At 41.7% G+C, this 19,993-nt stretch overlaps 1 protein-coding gene across 3 annotated transcripts in view; it reads right to left on the bottom strand.

Annotated features, from left to right (window-relative positions):
• The window catches only part of dvl1 (dishevelled segment polarity protein 1), a 91,077-nt gene that overhangs the window by 47,749 nt on the left and 23,335 nt on the right, over positions 1-19,993 (bottom strand). For all 3 annotated transcript variants that reach the window (XM_062965850.1, XM_062965849.1, XM_062965852.1), the window contains exons 2-4: positions 12,411-12,480; positions 6,146-6,270; positions 1,953-2,065 (exon numbers count right to left, since the gene is read on the bottom strand). In XM_062965850.1, the coding sequence (XP_062821920.1) occupies positions 1,953-2,065; positions 6,146-6,270; positions 12,411-12,480 (308 nt within the window). The remainder of the gene's footprint in view (positions 1-1,952; positions 2,066-6,145; positions 6,271-12,410; positions 12,481-19,993) is intronic.

Here is a 19,993-nt window from a genome sequence, read left to right as displayed (position 1 = left end):
AATAATAATAATAATAATAATAAAGAGGGTTGGAAGAGATCCTTTGGGCCATTGAGTCCAATGCTCTTCTGCCTTTGTGCACCAAGCACAAGCAAAGCATCCCTGACAGATGGCCACCCAGTCTCAATGTTAATAATAATAATAATAATAATAATAATAATAATAATAATAATAATAATAATAATAATAAGGGTTGTAAGAGAAGAAGAGACCCCTTGGGTCATTTAGCCCAACCCCCTTCTGCCCTTGTGCCATGGGGGCCGGATAAATGGCTTCGATGGGCCGCATCCGGCCCCCGGGCCTTAGTTTGGGGACCCCTGATCCAGAGTGTACTATAGTCTAGAAAGAGTTAATTACTGAGAAGCTGTGATGACCTTGATGTGTGGCTGGAACTGGGGAGTGTCCAGACACAAGTGTGTATGCTTTACTGATTACATCAGTTCAGTTCTGTTCTGTCTGCCTAGAGTGAGAGTCCTGTGTCTATTGTCTGCAAGTCTGTTTGTCTTGTACAATAAAACTTTGTCTATAGTTTTACCAAAGTCTCTGGATGTCACTTCATTCTGCATTCCACCGACTCCATCTACTGCTGCGCTGCTATTACTCTGACAGTCACTCTCTGGAAATAAATTGCAATCATAACCTTATTGAAAAGGGCAAATGATTTCACATCTGTTTGGCAAATGTGATTCTCCATGAACATATGGGCATCACTAGTCAATAAAAGCATGAGCTTGTTAGAAGTCAACTCTTTGAACAAGCGATATTCACAAGCATTCATGTAATGGCACACGGGTAACTCAGCTGTTAGACTGAAGAACCATGCCTTTGAACTGCCAAGGACAAAGACATGCCACTACAAAAATATATTTGGTTGTTTCTTTGCAGTTGAAGTAGCAGTTGTAATTGCAGTTACCCAAAACATATACACTCCCTTGAAACCTTTTAGTTTAAAATATGAACTCAGAGATTTAAAAAGTCTTCTTTCACTGAAAAATAATATATCTTGCTTACTCATAAACATCTTGTATTAATTCACCATACAAGCACATTTCTTATTAAAGTTCAGTTATGGATAGGATGTAGCCTCTCTCTGTGTTGAATACACAGGGTATCATTCTTAATCAATAGTCCATAGTCTTTAAGTAGTCTTTAAGTCATACAGCAACATGCATCCACCTCCACTGAGATCTGATGCAAAACTCTGAATACAAAATGGAGTCCTGAGTCTGAACATGCTCAGTACAATCACATGTCTATATCTCACTAGTCTTTTGGTATAGTGGTAGTCACTAAAGTCTTTAAGTAGTCTTTAAGCCATACAGCAACATGCATCCACCTCCACTGAGGTCTGATGCAAACATGCATCCGTCTCCACGGAGGTGGAAAGCAGATACTGAATAAAAATGGAGTCCCGAGTCTGAACACGCTCAGTACAATCACATGTCTATAACCACTCCCACACCAGAGAGGTACAGTCAAACTGGCAATCAACATACACAGGTTAGCAATCAAAATACAGGTTAGCAAATATATACATTAATAAACAAATAGTGAAAGACTTGGGAGGCTGCTATTTCCAACATCCGCAGCCTCACTGTTATTACACCGTTGCATCGAGAGTGACTGGTCTTGTGAAACCCTCTTATAGTGCCGAGGCAATGGGGATGGAGGGAGGGGAGAGGCTGACTACCCACCAAAGGCTCAACAACAAGCCTTCTGTCTGCTGCTTCTCCTCCTCCTCCCTCCCCTGGAGCAGAGCCATTCCATATACACTGACAGTATAACAGAGATCAAACTGCATTACATGGCCATGTAGATCCAGCATAAGAGGACACGTAAACAACGACGCCATTATTTATTGACACAAACTTCTGACCAGTTCCTGAGACGGATCTCTGTATTCAAAAACTCAGTCTCCCCGAAGGCCTTTTGAAGGAGTGGATTGGGCTTACCGTCTTCATGGCCTTCGCGGTTCCTTCGCCGGTGCCTCTCCCGCCTGTGGCTGACCACCGACTCCGTCCCGGTTTCGTTGTCCAGCCCATCTCGGCTACTCGCGGCATTCGGGCTGGGAAGAAAGGCGATGGCAAGAAGGGATGGTTAGCATTCCAAGCACACCTGGATTGTTCAGGTGGACACCAAAAGCAAAAGATGGACAGTTGACCTATCAAGTAAGCCACCTGTAATGAAGTACGAATTTTGGTTTACAGATGTTATGTTTAATTGTGTGTTTATGTTTTAAAAGGGTAAGTATTACAGTTATTTCATCTCAGCACTCAGAGGCTGGTTGCCATGGAGAAGTAGGCGGAGCCAACTGCTGTTTAGTGGAAGAAGTGCAGAGTTTTAAAAAGTCAGTCAGTCTGTCCTCTGATGAGGCACAGGGAAGATTGATTTCAGGTTGATGGGATCAAGGTGACTCAATTGTTCATTTTGAGTCGGTTTTAAATAAGTTTGGTGACTTATTTAATGTAGTCTGTGTCCTGGTAAGGAACAGAGAATCTGTGATAGTATATCACAGGGGTGACTATGGTTTGAAGTCACTGGATAGTCCAAGTTTCAGACTTTGGGAACCAATCCCAGCTGGGCTCACAGAGATCCATTGAAGTAATGGTTTAAAAGTAGAAGGAGAAGAAGTTTTAACTAAGTAAAAGGAGTGATACTTTAGAGAGTTGATTCATCTCATTCTAGTATTGTAACTGTTAATAAGAATACCTCTAAGTGAGAAACAAAATTGTAACCACTAAGCTTGTGCCTGAATAAACTTGTTATTGTTCTTCCAACATCTAAGCCTCTGTCGCATATATTCTAAACCAAGGTACGCTACCCTTTAAAGTGAAGAAGTAGTCCTTGGTGGTTGCATCTTTCCAAATTGGTGTTAGTCGATATTAGACCTTTACAAATTGGTGGCAGTCGTTTTAAATTCTTTACAAATGGGTGGCAGCGGTGGGATAAAAAGATTCCCCATGCCTAAAAGAGCCTTAGACGATCTTAGCGCTTCACACCGTCTAGCGGCCAAACTGTGTAATATGTTATGTAATAATTCAAGTATGTTTATGTGTGTATAAGTATGGATGCTTTCTTTATGTTTTTCCCCCCGAATGAAAACAATGGGGGAAACGATAGCGAATTTGTCAAGGAACCATAAACAACAACAAAGCAATGGGGATACAGAAAGTTTCTTGCTGTGCCCAAGAGACAAAGGAGGAGGGAGCCTCGCCGGTTGTGCATTGGCAGCACACACAACACTTCCGCAATGTCAGGGCCGCAAGAGGGCAGCAGAACCTAAGCAAGGAATCGTAGGAACATAGAAACACAGAGCTGGAGGAGACCCAAAGGGCCACCCACTCCACCTTCCCTGCCAGGCAGGAAAATACAGTCAAAGCCTTCCCCGGTAGATAGCCATCCAGCCTCAGATTCAAAACCTCCAGAGAAGGAGACTCCAGCAGACTCCAAGGAAGCCCATTTTTCCATGTTTAGGTGGCAGCTAAAAAAGCCAAGGCATAAATAGGAGAATAGTGTCTTGGTCCAGGAAAGTCATGCCTTGGTCAGACCACTTTACCTGGAATCACACTGTGTCCAATTCTGGGAAACACAATTGATGGGAGATGTCGACCCTAAGCTGGAATGTGTCCAAAGAAGGGTGACTCAAAGGATTAAAAAAGAGGGAAATGAATATCCGAAAGGGATAACTAGTATGATATATAAAATATTAATAGAGATTAAAGGGGGGAGGAAAGGGATATTAACAAGGGAAATATGGGAGGAAGAACTGGGAATAAAAGTAGGAGAAAGAAATTGGGAAAAATTATGGAAAGCAAGGCATCTCAAAAAATTATCAATTAGAATAAAAGAAAACTACTACAAGATAGTATGGAAGTGGTATCTGACCCCAATAAAGATACATAATATGGATAAGAGCTGTTCAGAAAAATATTGGAGGGGTTGTCAAGAAAAGGGGACATATATTCATATGTGGTGGGAATGTAAGTATATACAGAGTTTTTGGGGAAAGATAATAGTAGAAATAGAAAGTATCATGAAGAAAAAAAATCAATACAAACCCAGCGACTATACTATTATCTATTTATAATACGGATGAATGGAAAGAAAATGAAAAGAATTTGGTAACAATGTTGCTAACGGCTGCAATGTTATTAATAGCAAGAAATTGGAAAGGGGAGGTGGAAATTAAAATAGAAGAATGGTACAAGGAAATTTGGAAATTAGCAATGAATGATAAATTAACATGTAATTTGAATGTTAAAAAAGGCCTAAGGAAGAAAAATGATTTTGAAAGTATAGGGAAGAAATTTATCGAAGAAATATTAAGGAGAGAAGATGGGAATCAACCCCCACCAGAAGAAATGAGGTTCTGGTTGGACTATAAAGAAAGGGACTGAATATTACGAAGAACTTCCTCACTGGGAGAGCTGTTCAGCAGTGGAACTCTCTGCATCAGAGTGTGGTGGAGGCTTTGAAACAGAGGTTGGATGGCCATCTGTCAGGGATGCTTTGAATATAAGTTTCCTGCTTCTTGGCAGAATAGGGTTGGACTGTATGGCCCACATGTCTCTATGATTCTATGGTTCTATATGTCACCTATCTTTGCATTTTAATTTTTTCTGCTGAAGCGTAACAGCGTACATATCTCCCTGTTAAAATTCATTTACTGTTTGTTTTGGCCCAACCCTCCGATCTGTTAAAATAGTTTTGGATCCTGATCCAAATGGGAAAAAGCATTCCACAGCATAGTAGCTCACTGTCCAAGTACAGGGGCGGTGGGAGAGGCACTCACTCTGAATTTTTCAGAGGCAATCCTGAGCTCCTTAGAGCATAAAATAACGCTCTGGACTATAGATTCAGTGGTTCCCACCCTGTAGTCTCTGGACCACCAATGATCCCCAAGAACTAAAATATGGTCCACGGTCTCACCGTTACTACACCATTGCAAGGAGAGAGACTGGTCTTACAAAACACTCTTAGTGCCGACGCATTTGGAATGTCAGGAGGGGAGAGGTTGACTATCCATGAAAGACACAAGAACAAGCCTCCTGACTGCTGCTTCTCCTCCTCCTCCAGTTCCACCTGGTGTCTGGAAGCGGGGACGCCTTTCTTTCTTCATTTTTAGGCCTGTTCCTGGGGTTATTTGGGGTGCTGATTCAGAAAATTGCATTGGATAGACTACATCAGCTCTAGATTATTAAATATGGTTTTCTGTGGACAAACAGATGGCGACTACTGGATGGCATATGTTCTGGATCAGAAACTAGAGCTGATGTGGTCTATCCAATGCAGCTTTCGTAGTGTCCTCATTCAGGGGTTACTTGGGATGCTGATTCAGAAAATTGCATTGGATAGATCACATCAGCTCTAGATTATTAAATATGGTTTTCTGCGGACGAACAGATGGCAACTACTGGATAGCATATGTTCTGTATCAGAAACTAGAGCTGATGTGGTCTACCCAATACAGCTTTCTTGGTGTCTTCATTCAGGGGTTATTTGGGGTGCTGATTCAGAAAATTGCATTGGATAGACCACATCAGCTCTAGATTATTAAATATAGTTTTCTGTGGACGAACAGATGGCAACTACTGGATGGCATATGTTCTGTATCAGAAACTAGAGCTGATGTGGTCTATCCAATACAGCTTTCTTGGTGTCTTCGTTCAGGGGTTATTTGGGGTGCTGATTCAGAAAATTGCATTGGATAGACCACATCAGCTCTAGATTATTAAATATAGTTTTCTGTGGACGAACAGATGGCAACTACTGGATGGCATATGTTCTGTATCAGAAACTAGAGCTGATGTGGTCTATCCAATGCAGCTTTCTTGGTGTCTTCGTTCGGGGGTTATTTGGGGTGCTGATTCAGAAAATTGCATTGGATAGACCACATCAGCTCTAGATTATTAAATATGGTTTTCTGCAGACGAGCAGATGGCGACTACTGAATGTCAACTATTCTGTATCAGAAACTAGAGCTGATGTGGTCTATCCAATGCAGTTTTCTGAATCAGCACCCCAGATAATCAAACCGAATCTGAAGTTCACCAAAAACTGATTTGTAACCCTTTTGGTACTAATGTTGGAGAGTGGACCCAGGTCAAATAAAGGTTGGGAATCAATGGATTAGGAAGAGCCTTACTGGAAGGAGGGCGGCCGGGAGTCTCCGATGCCTCCGGTTCTTTCAAGGGGAGGAGGAAGAAGGTCGGGGTGGCTTTCGGTGCATTGAGAACCGGCGTCCGAATGAGCGCTTTCTGCCAGGACCAGCTGAAAGAGTCAAAAGCAAGAAGGGAGTTAGAAACAGAAGCCAGGGAAGAAGTGGGCACGATGTAATGTATCAATTGAACCAATTCAACCAAAACCCTGCAGATACTAAGGGTGTCCTGTGAAAAATAAAGAAGAACTGGACGCTCAATGCTTCCAGAGGCCACATGAGTTGTGCTCAAGCCACAGAGAGAAGCGGAATGTTATATTATTATTTTATTGTATGACACAACAAACAGATAGATATGCTGGATTTTGTATCACAAAATCACGAGTCGAACACTTCCCAAGCATTTAGGACTGTGTGATGTATTTTTGGATGATGCGTACAGATCCCAATAGGGTGGCCTTTTGCAGTTGACAGACGGTAATTTTGTCAATGCCTATTGTTTCCAAATGCCGGCTGAGATCTTTTGGCACAGCACCCACTGTGCCCATCACCACCGGGACCACCTGCACTGGTTTCTGCCAGAGTCTTTGAAGTTCAGTCTTGAGTTTTTCCTGTTGTTTTTCGTCAATGCGACTGTCACCTGGGATGGCAACATCAATGATCCAAACCTTTTTCTTTTCCACAACTGTGATGTCTGGTGTGTAGTGTTCCAGAACTTTGTCAGTCTGGATTCGGAAGTCCCACAGTATCTTTGCGTGCTCATTTTCCAATACTTTTGCAGGTTTGTGATCCCACCAGTTCTTTATTGCTGGGAGGTGGTATTTGAGGCATAAGTTCCAATGAATCATTTGGGCCACATAGTTGTGCCACTGTTTGTAGTCTGTCTGTGCGATTTTCTTACAGCACCTGAGGATATGATCAATGGTTTCATCGGTTTCCTTGCACAGTCTGCATTTTGGGTCATCAACTGATTTTTCGATCTTGGCCTGAATTGCCTTTGTCCTGATGTCTTGCTCCTGGGCTGCAAGGATCAGGCCTTCTGTCTCCTTCTTCAGGGTCCCATTCGTGAGCCAGAGCCAGGTCTTCTCCTTATCAGCTTTTCCTTCAATTTTGTCAAGGAACTTTCCATGCAGTGTTTTGTTGTGCCAGCTGTCAGCTCTAGTTTGTAGTGCGGTTTTCTTGTACTGGTTTTTTGTCTGCTATGCTTTGAGGAGTTTCTGATTTTTGACTTCAATCAAAGCAGGTTCCTCACTTTGCTGAGAGCTGTGCTGGCAGTAGTGTAACTACCGGCAGGTCCAACCAAGCCAGAGAGGTCTCAGCTGAGGAGTGGAACTAAGAGCACCTAACCCATTAGCATTATGGAGAATCAAACCAAAACGAAGTCTATACTGGCTTTACATATTCTACCAGGGCATGTTCTTCTTCTTTGACGGCTTGTTTTACTTGTAAGAGTTATTATTATTATTATTATTATTATTATTATTATTATTATTATTATTATTAGTTTTTGGAACTTTCCACTGGAACATTGGGACTGCCTTTACTCTACCCTTGTCCACCTGGCCATGTATTGTCTGCGATAATATACAGCTCTCCACTTAACCACGATGAACCTGGAGATGCTGGCGATTGTAATTTGTTGCTCGCGGGAGGAGGATTTGAAACACTCCTTTTTCAACTACACATCCTTGTATCCCATAGGAGGGAGCAGTTCATCCATGGATCATGGGTTTGCCTTTGCCCAACCTTTTTGGTCAATCCCACTTGCACTTGGCTCCTGGCTCGCCCTTCCTTTGCATTCCTTTTCCCTGCGAGGTTGGCCTCACGGGATCGGGACCAAGCCCAGTTATTTGGCGCCCTTTTCTTCGCAAGGAGCGGCATTTTGCGTATATGGAAAAACACAATGGATGCTTAGGTTTTTGACGGCTCTCATTTTACTCTTGACTGTCCAGCCTCAGTGGGTTGGCCATTGTCAGTTCCTTTCCCCTCCGCCCTTGTCACCCCGAAAAAGAGATTGCCATAACGGACCGTCTTTTCCTTTATTTACTTATTTATTTATTTTTAAAATCCCATTTGTCGTTTGGGACTGGCGCGGTGGGCTCCCGATTGGCTCGCGGTGATGTCAGGCTTCTTTTTCTCCATCGGGGCGGGGAATTAAACACCTACCGACTCTCCTTTTGTGCGGTTGCACATGTGCACTCCCCTGCCGCCCATCTCCACGTTTTGAACAATCCCTATTCAACCCTGTCCCGGATTGAGAGGCACCATGCCGAGATACGTTGGCTCCATAATCCACCGCCCACTGGGGAAGGCCATTGTGGAAAGCTTTTTGGAATTATTATTATTTGCACGAAACCGGCTGGATCGCGAAATGGACAAAGACGACACTCAAATCAGCCTCAACCAGAATAGAATTATTTTATTATATGTCTGTCTGTGGCGTCAAATTGCTGCCAATCTGTAAGGCCGCTCTGAGTCCCCCTCCGGATGAGAAGGGCGAGATATAAATACTGTAAATAAATAAGTAATAAATACAATAAAAGACCCGGTGGTGCAGTGGGTTGAACCACTGAGTTGCTGAGCTTGCTGACTGCAAGGTTGGTGGTTTGAACTCGGGTAGCAGGGTGAGCTCCTGCTGTTAGCCCCAGCTTCTGCCAACCTAGCAACACTCAGAATACAGGGGAATTCCAGACAGGATACATACAGCCTGGAAAACTCACAGCAACCTAATAGTAATAATAATAATAATAATAATAATAATAATAATAATAATAATAATGACAAAATCACGATCTGCCAACTGCAAAAGGCCACCCTGCTGGGATCTGCACGCATCATCCGGAAATACATCACACAGTCCTAGACACTTGGGAAGTGTTCAACTTGTGATTTTGTGATACGAAATCCAGCATGTCTATCTTGTTTGCTGTGTCATAATAAAATAATAATAATAATAATAATAATAATAATAATAATAATAATAATAATAATAATTGTGCGGTTTTCTGGCATTGTATATTTCTGCCACTTCTGTGGCTGTTCATTTGTATTTTGATTCTGTAGCCCACATGTCAATGGATGTCCAGAATTGGCAGCATCCACCACAGTCCTTTTTATCCTGGGCGACGACCGAGCCAGTATAGACTTCATTTTGGTTGATTCTCCATAATGCTAATGGGTTAGAGAGCCAGTATAGACTTCATTTTGGTTGATTCTCCATAATGCTAATGGGTTAGAGAGCCAGTATAGACTTCATTTTGGTTGATTCTCCATAATGCTAATGGGTCTCCTCAGCTGAGACGTCTCTGGCTTGGTTGGACCTGCTGGTAGTTACACTACTGCCAGCACAGCTCTCAGCAAAGTGAGGAACCTGCTTTGATTGAAGTCAAAAATCAGAAACTCCTCAAAGCATAGCAGACAAAAAACCAGTACAAGAAAACTGCACTACAAACTAGAGCTGACAGCTGGTCCAACAAAACATTGCATGGAAAGTTCCTTGACAAAATCGAAGGAAAAGCTGATAAGGAGAAGACCTGGCTCTGGCTCACGAATGGGACCCTGAAGAAGGAGACAGAAGGCCTGATCCTTGCAGCCCAGGAGCAAGACATCAGAACAAAGGCCATTAAGACCAAGATCGAACAATCAGCTGATGACCCAAAATGCAGACTGTGCAAGGAAGCTGACGAAACCATTGATCATACCCTCAGCTGCTGTAAGAAAATTGCACAGACAGACTACAAACAGAGGCACAACTATGTGGCCCAAATGATTCATTGGAACTTATGCCTCAAGTACCACCTTCCAGCAGTAAAGAACTGGTGGGATCACAAATCTGCAAAAGTCTTGGAAAATGAGCACGCAAAGATACTGTGGGACTTCCGAATCCAGACTGACAAAGTTCTGGAACACAACACACCAGACATCACAGTTGTGGAAAGGAAAAAGGTTTGGATCATTGATGTTGCCATCCCAGGTGACAGTCGCATTGACGAAAAACAACAGGAAAAACTCAGCCGCTATCAGGACCTCAAGATTGAACTTCAAAGACTCTGGCAGAAACCAGTGCATGTGGTCCCGGTGGTGATGGGCACACTGGGTGCCGTGCCAAAAGATCTCAGCCGGCAAATTACGACCTGCCAACTGCAAAAGGCCACCCGACTGGGATCTGCGCGCATCATCTGAAAATACATCACACAGTCCTAGACACTTGGGAAGTGTTCGACTTGTGATTTTGTGATACGAAATCCAGCATATAGACCTCGTTTGCTGTGTCATGCTCTGTCTTTGTGTCAATAATAATAATAATGTGTGAGTGTTGCCATTGGCCAGCTTTATTTATACCCCGCTTTTCTCTTCAACAAGGAGACTCAAAGTGGCTTACATCAAAAAGCCTTTTGGCACAGTTTAAAATCTACAAATCTACAAACACTAAAACGGAATTAAATATAAATGGTATTTAAAAATTCACAGTTGGAATCTGTAATGATGATAATAATAATAATAATCCTTGATCAAAGCTCCAGCCTCTTTGACTCTTCCTAGCCTGACACTGTCCTGTCTCTAATATAATAATACTATATAATAATAATAATAATAATAATAATAATAATAATAATAATAATAATGGCTTACGAAGAAAGTCTCCCAATGGAGTCATTGCGTTCCTTGGCCAAAGTGAAGCTCTGGACTCTTGGATCCTCCTACCCCAACACTGCCCTATCTCAATAATAATAATAATAATAATAATAATAATAATAATAATAATAATAATAATAATAGAGATCTGCACGCATTATTTGCCGATACATCACATAGTCCTAGACACTTGGGAAGTGTCCGGCATGTGATCCAATTCAACAGCCAGCAGAGTGTCTGCTGTGACTCATCTTGTTGTGTTTTAAATAATAATATTAATAATAATACATCACACAGTCCTAGATACTTGGGAAGGGTCTGACGTGTGATCCAATACAATAGCCAGCAGAGTGTCTGCTGTGGACTCATCTTATTGTGTTTCAAATAATAATAATACTTTATTTATAACTCGCTTCCATCTCCCCGAGGGGACTCGGAGCGGTTCACATGAGGACCAAGCCCGATCAAGAGATAAAACAATACAACAGCATATATAATTAAAACAGTACCAGTAAAATAACATTCATAAAACAACTCCAATAGAAAATTCACTTACAAATGAATACTAAGGCCCTTCCACACAGCCATATATCCCAGAATATCAAGGCAGAAAATTCCACAATATCTGCTTTGAACTTATATTTATATATATTTATATAATTTATATAATTTATATATTTATAAATTATATATAATTTATAATTTATTATATATAATTTATATAATTATATGTATCTCACATATAAATTTATATAATTTATATATTTATATGTATCTCACACACACACACACTCCACTTGTCTAGTTTCCAAACAGACCTCACAAGCTCTGAGGCTGCCTGTCATAGATGTGGGCGAAACTTCAGGAGAGAATGCTTCTGGAACATGGCCATACAGCCCGGAAAACTCACAGCAACTTTTTAAAAGTTCGTTTTTCATACTTGTACTCCAAGCATGATCCAGCCAGCCTATGACCATGCTGCCTGGGAACTTGTTAGGATCTGTTGACTTCCAAAAGTAACTTTTCCAAACTTTCTCATTTTCATAACCACTTTTATTTATTTATTTATTTATTAGCAACATTTATATCCCGTCCTTCTCACCCCAAAGGGGACTCAGGATGGCTTACAAGTGATGTGTACATACAATATATTATATTATTAACATAGCACAATATAAGCATTATAAATGTCTATATTGTACTACAACACTATATTGTAATATTATGAGTAATATTACATGTAATATAAATATCTCTCTATATAAAAAGGTAATGGCCTGGGGGCCTAGAAGTAAGCAACAAAACTAAATGCCCCAGAACCTCGAAACTTGGCAACAGAACCCAGCAGCCTTGCCGCTAGGTTCCTACAACAAAACCCAACATCTGGAACCGAACCGGGACCCAAAAAAGCCAAAAAACAGAAAAGATTGATCTGCGCATGCGTCAAACGCAAACCGGCACACGCCATCTAACCTTGCGTGGAGAATCTACAAACCACTCCCAATTTGAATCTACAAACTACTCCAAAATGACCAAAACAAGAGAAGGAACCCCAATAATGCTTTCTGGGCACCTTTGACTATATACAGCCCAAACAATAAGATTAGATCCAACATACCCAGGACACGACGCGTCCGTTGAAGCACGGCAGCCTTGCATTGTCATCGGAGATCTCTTCCTTTACCACCCTGCGGGGAAAGAAGTAGGAGAAACATCAGGGCTGGGAGACAAGTTGAGCATCCCACATCCAAAACTGCCCACCTGAAATAGTGACAACTTTGCTTTCAGACAGTCCAAGAGAGACAATGTACACTTCATGCACAAAAATATATAGTACTTTACAAGACAACATGGCTCAATCACTTTTCACAGCCAGGAACTAACTGTTGTAAAAACGACTCATTTACAAAGTCTTTCTTGAAAAAATAACATCTGTGTTGGGGCTAGCAACCTTCTCAAGCCTCCTCAATTTAATGTTTTGTCTGTTTTGTAATATGTCGATTTATTGCCTGAAGTGTATGTCGTCTTTAGTTTACAGTTTTGTTAGCCCTATGAACTTGAAGCAGTGGTTGGGGCTTGGGTCTGTTAGAGTGAAGAGGACTATGTTAGAAGTCAGAAGATGTTGAGGCTTGAGTCTGTTAGGGTACAGAAGCCAATGTTAGAAGTTAGAAGACGTTGAGGCTTGAGTCTGTTAGGGTACAGAAGCCAATGTTAGGAGTTGGAAGACGTTGAGGCTTGAGTCTGTTAAGGTACAGAAGCCAATGCTAGAAGTTAGAAGACGCTGAGGTTTGAGCCTGTTAGAGTACAGAAACCAATGTTAGAAGTTGGAAGACATTGAGGCTTGAGTCTGTTAAGTACAAAAGCCAATGTTAGAAGTTAAAAGATGTTGAGGCTTGAGCCTGTTAGAGTACAGAAACCAATGTTAGAAGTTGGAAGACGTTGAGGCTTGAGTCTGTTAAAGTACAGAAGCCAATGTTAGGAGTTGGAAGATGTTGAGGCTTGAGTCTGTTAGGTACAAAAGCCAATGTTAGAAGTTAGAAGACGTTGAGGTTTGAGCCTGTTAGAGTACAGAAACCAATGTTAGAAGTTAGAAGACGTTGAGGCTTGAGTCTGTTAAAGTACAGAAACCAATGTTAGAAGTTAGAAGACGTTGAGGCTTGAGTCTGTTAGGTGCAAAAGCCAATGTTAGAAGTTAAAAGATGTTGAGGTTTGAGCCTGTTAAGAGTACAGAAACCAATGTTAGAAGTTAGAAGACGTTGAGGCTTGAGTCTGTTAAAGTACAGAAACCAATGTTAGAAGTTAGAAGACGTTGAGGCTTGAGTCTGTTAGGTACAAAAGCCAATGTTAGAAGTTAAAAGATGTTGAGGCTTGATTCGGTTAGAGTGCAGAAGCCGGTGTTAGGAGTCGGAAGACGTTGAGGCTTGAGTCTGTTAGAGTACGGAAGCAAATGTTAGAAGTTAGAAGAAGCTGAGATTTGGGTCTGTTAGAGTACAGAAGCCAATGTTAGAAGTCAGAAGATGTTGAGGCTTGAGTCCGATGGAAGTGGGCAGTTATGATAAAGAGCTGTACTATAAGTTAAAGATACAAACTGAAACATTTTAAGGTATAACCTGACAAGAAATGTACCTGTATCTTTAAATACATGAAGTTACGAGTAAACAAAGTTGTTATTTTAAAAGTCTGTTTGAAACTTTGTCTGCTGAGAGCATGAAATAGAAACAAGATATCTATGAAGAATAGATAAATAACACTTTGGAAACTCTGCTACTCAATACGTTATGATCCTAATAGGTCATAATCCATCCTCCCAATAATCTGTAACACTTTGGCAGAACCACTGGCTGCCTCCCCAGGGATCTGTCGGCGTGGAGGTCAGGGTGCGAGCTGGGTGGGTTTCTCCAAGCTCCATCAATCATCTGCTCCAGCACCCTGATGCAATCGTCTGCCACACCAATTCCTCTGTTCAATGTCAGACTCAAACACATCTGTAGTCTGAAGTCCAAACATTTATTTCAATATCTATAATACATATTTACAAAGCAGAGCAAAAGCCATCGCTCTGAGCTGGCATTCTTCTATAGCCTCTTGCCTCGGCAAGCACCAGCTCAACACTCACAGAGATAAGAAAGCACATTCCTCAGTATGAAGGAAGTTCAAGGCCGGAAATCATGCCTGATAGGTCAACAGCAGGCTGTCAGTCTAAATAGCTTGCTGTTAATAATAATAATAATAATAATAATAATAATAATAATAATAATAATAATAATAACTTTATTTTTATACCCCGCCCCATCTCCCCGAAGGGACTCGGGGCAGCTTACATGGGGCCTTGCCCGATACAACAATATAATAACAATAACAAAACAATAACACAATTATCCCAACAATAAAAACATCACTACTGAAACACACACTCTTGCAAAACAGCAGAAACACTTGATTTACATTTCATACACATACATCCATAATCCAACAGGATCTGTGTATAGTTAGTTTCTAAAGTGCATTAATTCTACAGTGTAGATGCACCCTATTCAAATTCTAACACCCAGAATTCCATATCACTGAGCCATTCAGGGAGTTCTAGCCTGAAAAGGTTTGGAATCATAAAGGGATTTTGCCTTGTCACCTGAAGCGGATAGACCAAAGATCATTTTGAAGAATCACGCCAGAGAGGCTGAACGCCCAACATGTTTCAGGGCATAAACTAACTGGTGATTCGCCCGGACACAACAGAGTTGGGAATGTTGTGAAAGCTCGTGTCAGCAATAGTTTGCATTCAGCCGAGCGCAAACGGTGGTGGGTGGGTCGCTTCCCAGCAAATGAGCAACACGCTCGCCTTGTTCGGCAGGGCTGTTCGGTCCGGAGCCAATGCCATGCGCCCTCAGAGCGGGAACTAAAGATCCCTTTGATGCCTGCCAACCTTGGGCACCAACCGGCATGCCTCACACGCACATTATGCCCTCGTGGAACAGACAGCTTACAAGAGCTCAACTTCCTCGACACCTTGGATTGGTGGGCAAAGCAATTCAAGAAGGATTCTGGCAAGATGGGAGATGCCCAGAGAAGGGAGACCCAAATTATTATATGATATTCTAGCTGTGCCCGGCCACGCGTTGCTGTGGCATAGTCATAAGTGGGTTTTTATTTGTGGAAGCAAGTATGAATGTTGTAATTAGTCACCTTGATTAACACTGAATGGCCTTGCAGCTTCAAAGCCTGGTTGTTTCCTCCCTGGGGACTCCTTTGTTGGGAGATGTTAGCTGGCCCTGATTGTTTCCTGTCTGGAATTCCCCTGTTTTCAAAGTGTGGTTCTTTATTTACTGTCCTGATTTTAGAGATTATATTATTCTGTATTATTATACCCCTGTCATTTTTATCTATATATATAAAAGAGTGATGGCATCACGGCGACCCACAAAACAACAAAACTACAGGCCCCCCCAACCTCAAAATTTGACAACACAACCCATCATCCACGCCTCTAGGTTGATACAACAAAAAGAAAAGAAAAATAAAGTCCTAATTAGAGAGAGAGGAATAATTGCTTTTATCTAATTGCTGCCAGTTAGAAGGCTAAGCTCCTCCAACTTGGTCTCCTAGCAACCCAATAAAAAATAATAAATTAAATTATTAAATATTATTAAATAAAATTAATACAATAAAATACTATAATAACAGAAAATAACTAAAAATAATACAAGAAAATAATAAAATGTAATAAATAAAAATATAACTTACAATAAAATTAATTTAAAAATTGCAAATAAAGTCAAATAAAAATTACACAACAATTTTTAACCAATACCACCACCACTTTGCCACAGCAACACGTGGCCGGGCATAGCTAGTATATTATATTTATATTTTTGTATTATTTGCTTAGAACTGGATTATATGTGGCCCCTTCTACACAACTGTATAAAATCCACACCGAACTGGATTATGTGGCAGTGGGGACTCAAGATAATCCAGTTGAAAGCAGATACTGTGGATTATCTGCCTTGGCATTCTAGGTTATATAGCTGTGTGGAAGGGCCTTGAGTCTACACTGCCATATAATCCAGTTAAAATCAGATAATCTGTGGAAGAGGCCTAAATGAGGCCTAACTCTGCCTGTCCCCTGGGCTGAGTGGGTTGCTAGGAGACCAAGTGGGCAGAGCTTAGCCTTCTAACTGGCAGCAATTGGATAAAAACAATTATTCCTCTCCCTCTAATTAGGACTTTATGTTTCTTTTCTTTTTGTTGTATGAACGTAGAGGCATGGATGAGGGGTTGTGCTGCCAAGTTTAGTGTTTCTGGGATGTGTAGTTTTGTTGTTTTGTCCTAGGCCGAAATTTCATTACCCTTTTATATATATAGACTAGCTTTGGTACCCAGCATTGCTCGGATTATTTGAAAAAATCAATTTTTAATTTTACAAAATACACAACTACAACTCACATCAGTACTTAATATTTGTTAAGTCGGGCAAGTTTTCTCTGGATGCGTCATCAATGGGGTTGAGTGTGCTCTCCGACTGTAGGGTAAACTACAACTCCCACTATGGTGAGTCAGTCCCCTCAGAGCCCTCCAGTAGGTTGAGTTAGTCATTGGGGTTCTGTGTGCCATGTTTGGTCCAGGTCCATCATCAGTGGACATCACAGTGTCTCTGGCTGTAGGGTGAACTATAACTCCTACTATGGTGAGCCAGTCCCCTCAGAGCCCTCCAGTAGGTTGAGTTAGTCATTGGGGTTCTGTGTGTTGAGTTAGGTCCAGGTCCATCATCAGTGGATGTCACAGTGTCTCTGGCTGTAGGGTGAACTACAACTCCTACTATGGTGAGCCAGTCCCCTCAAACCCCTCCAATAGGTTGAGTTAGTCATGGGGGTTCTGTGTGTTGAGTTAGGTCCAGGTCCATCATCAGTGGATGTCACAGTGTCTCTGGCTGTAGGGTGAACTACAACTCCCACTATGGTGAGCCAGTCCCCTCAAACCCCTCCAATAGGTTGAGTTAGTCATGGGGGTTCTGTGTGTTGAGTTAGGTCCAGGTCCATCATCAGTGGATGTCACAGTGTCTCTGGCTGTAGGGTGAACTACAACTCCCACTATGGTGAGCCAGTCCCCTCAAACCCCTCCAATAGGTTGAGTTAGTCATGGGGGTTCTGTGTGTTGAGTTAGGTCCAGGTCCATCATCAGTGGATGTCACAGTGTCTCTGGCTGTAGGGTGAACTACAACTCCCACTATGGTGAGCCAGTCCCCTCAAACCCCTCCAATAGGTTGAGTTAGCCATTGGGGTTCTGTGTGCCATGTTTGGTCCAGATCCACCATTAGTGGACGTCACAATTTCTCTGATTGTGTGTGAACTACAACTTCCAGAAAGGAAGGTCACTTTCCACCAAACCCCTCCAATAATCAAATTTTGGTATATCAGGAATGCATGCCAAGTTGGGTCCAGATCCAGCACTGGTGTTTTGGTTCACAGTGCTCTCTGGATGTAGGTGAACTACAACTCCCGCAAATCAAGGTGAATTTTCCCCTAAGACCTCCAGTATTCTTTGCTGGTCATGGCGACTCTGTTTGCTAAGTTTGGACCAATTCCATCCTTGGTGGGGTTCAGAGTGCTCATTGATTGCAGGCAGGCCTGTAGCGAGGGGGGGGGGGGGGTTTCGGGGTTCAACCCCCCCCCCCCCCGAAATTTTTCAGGTTATAAAAAAAACCTGGTTTACTCATGAATTTTAACTGGTTAACCAAATCCCCATGCTAAGTCTATGAGACGCAAAACATCAAGAGTCCCTCCAGGCACTATTTCAAGCAGATATTGACAGGTTTGTAGCGGGGAGAGGTGTGTGCTAGGGGTTAAACCCCCCCCCCCCCGAAATTTTCAAAACCCCTCCCGAAATTTTTTTCTGGCTACGGCCCTGATTGCAGGTGAACTATACATCCCAGTACATACAACTACAAAATGCCCAGGCCAATTGCTGTGAAAACCCACCAGTATTCAAATATGGACACATCGGGGATGCATGCCAAGTTTGGTCCGGATCCATCATTGTTTGGGTTCATAGTATGCTCTGGATCAGGGGTCCCCAAACTTTTAAAGCCGAGGGCCGGTCCACAATCCTTCAGACTGTTGAGGGGCCAGATTATCATTTAAAAAAAAATACAAACAAATTCCGATGCACACTGCATATGTCTTATTTGTCGTGCAAAAACAACAACAACAACAACAACAAGAACAATGAAAGAATAATACAATATTTAAAAATAAAAACAATTTTAACCAACATACATTTATCAGGATTTCAATGTGAAGTGTGGTCCTGCTTCTGGCCAATGAGATAGTCAAGTTAATTAGGGTTGTTGTTGTTGTTATTGTTGTGTGCCTTCAAGTCATTTCAGACTTTGGGTGAGCCTAAGTCTAAAATGTATTTATTATTTATTATTTACTGCATTTATTTACTACATTTATATCACACCCTTCTCACCCCAAAGGGGACTCAGAGTGGCTTACAAATTATATGTACATACAATATACAGTAGAGTCTCACTTATCCAACACTCGCTTATCCAACGTTCTGGATTATCCAACGCATTTTTGTAGTCAATGTTTTCAATATATTGTGATATTTTGGTGCTAAATTCATAAATACAGTAATTACTACATAGTATTACTGCATATTGAACTACTTTTTCTGCCAAATTTGTTGCCTAACATGATGTTTTGGTGCTTCATTTGTAAAATCATAACCTAATGTGATGTTTAATAGGCTTTTCCTTAATGCCTCCTTATTATCCAACATATTCGCTTATCCAACATTCTGCCGGCCCGTTTATGTTGGATAAGTGAGACTCTACTGTATTATATTATTAGCATAGCACAATATTAGCATTATATATTACTATATTGAACTATACCACTATACTGTAATATTATTAGTAATATTATATGTAATATAGAATATATAATTAATATTATTATATGGTATTATTATTAGTGTTATATTGTATTACATTATAATATTATTATCAATATTATATCTATATACAATATATTATATTATAAAACTGAGGGCGGGGGCCAGGTCAATGACCTCGGAGGGCCGCATCCGGCCCCCGGGCCTTAGTTTGGGGACCCCTGCTCTGGATGTAGGTGAACTACAACTCCTATAAATCCCTCCAATATTTTTTGCTGGTCACGGGGGTTCTGTGAGCCAAGTGAGCAGGTGAACTATACATCCCAGTCCCTACAACTCCTATAAATTGTCCCTCACGCCACCCCACTCTCGTCCTTTTGGTGAGTTTCCCCGGCTTGCCGAGCCAACCAACGCTGGCTCTGTGACGTGCCTTGACAAGCACCGAAAACATGGGAGAGCCAGTTCGGCTTTCAAGTGGGTGAGAGGGAAACAGAAAAACGCTGGCAGTGCTGCGTAAACAAAGCCAGGAAGTTGTAGATGTGTGCGTTTCGTTTTGTGAAAAGAGAGCCTTGAGCTCCCGGTAGAATAGCCCCAGTCTGGACTCCAATGAGAATCCAGGTTTGGATGGATTTATACTAGGCGTGAGCGAACTTGGGCCCTTCCAGGTGTTTTGGACTTCAACTCCCACAATTCCTAACAACCTCAGGCTCCTTCCTATTAGCTGGCCCTGATTGTAAATAATAACCACCATGTCAAGACTACACAGAGAAGCCACTGAAATCTACAAGCAACAGAAAGGAAGAA

The sequence above is a fragment of the Anolis carolinensis genome, unplaced genomic scaffold (genome assembly GCF_035594765.1).
Source record: "Anolis carolinensis isolate JA03-04 unplaced genomic scaffold, rAnoCar3.1.pri scaffold_15, whole genome shotgun sequence".
Taxonomy (NCBI): Eukaryota; Metazoa; Chordata; class Lepidosauria; order Squamata; family Dactyloidae; genus Anolis; species Anolis carolinensis.
Note: the sequence above shows the minus strand (reverse complement) of the source record. Positions and strands in the feature narration are given on the sequence as shown.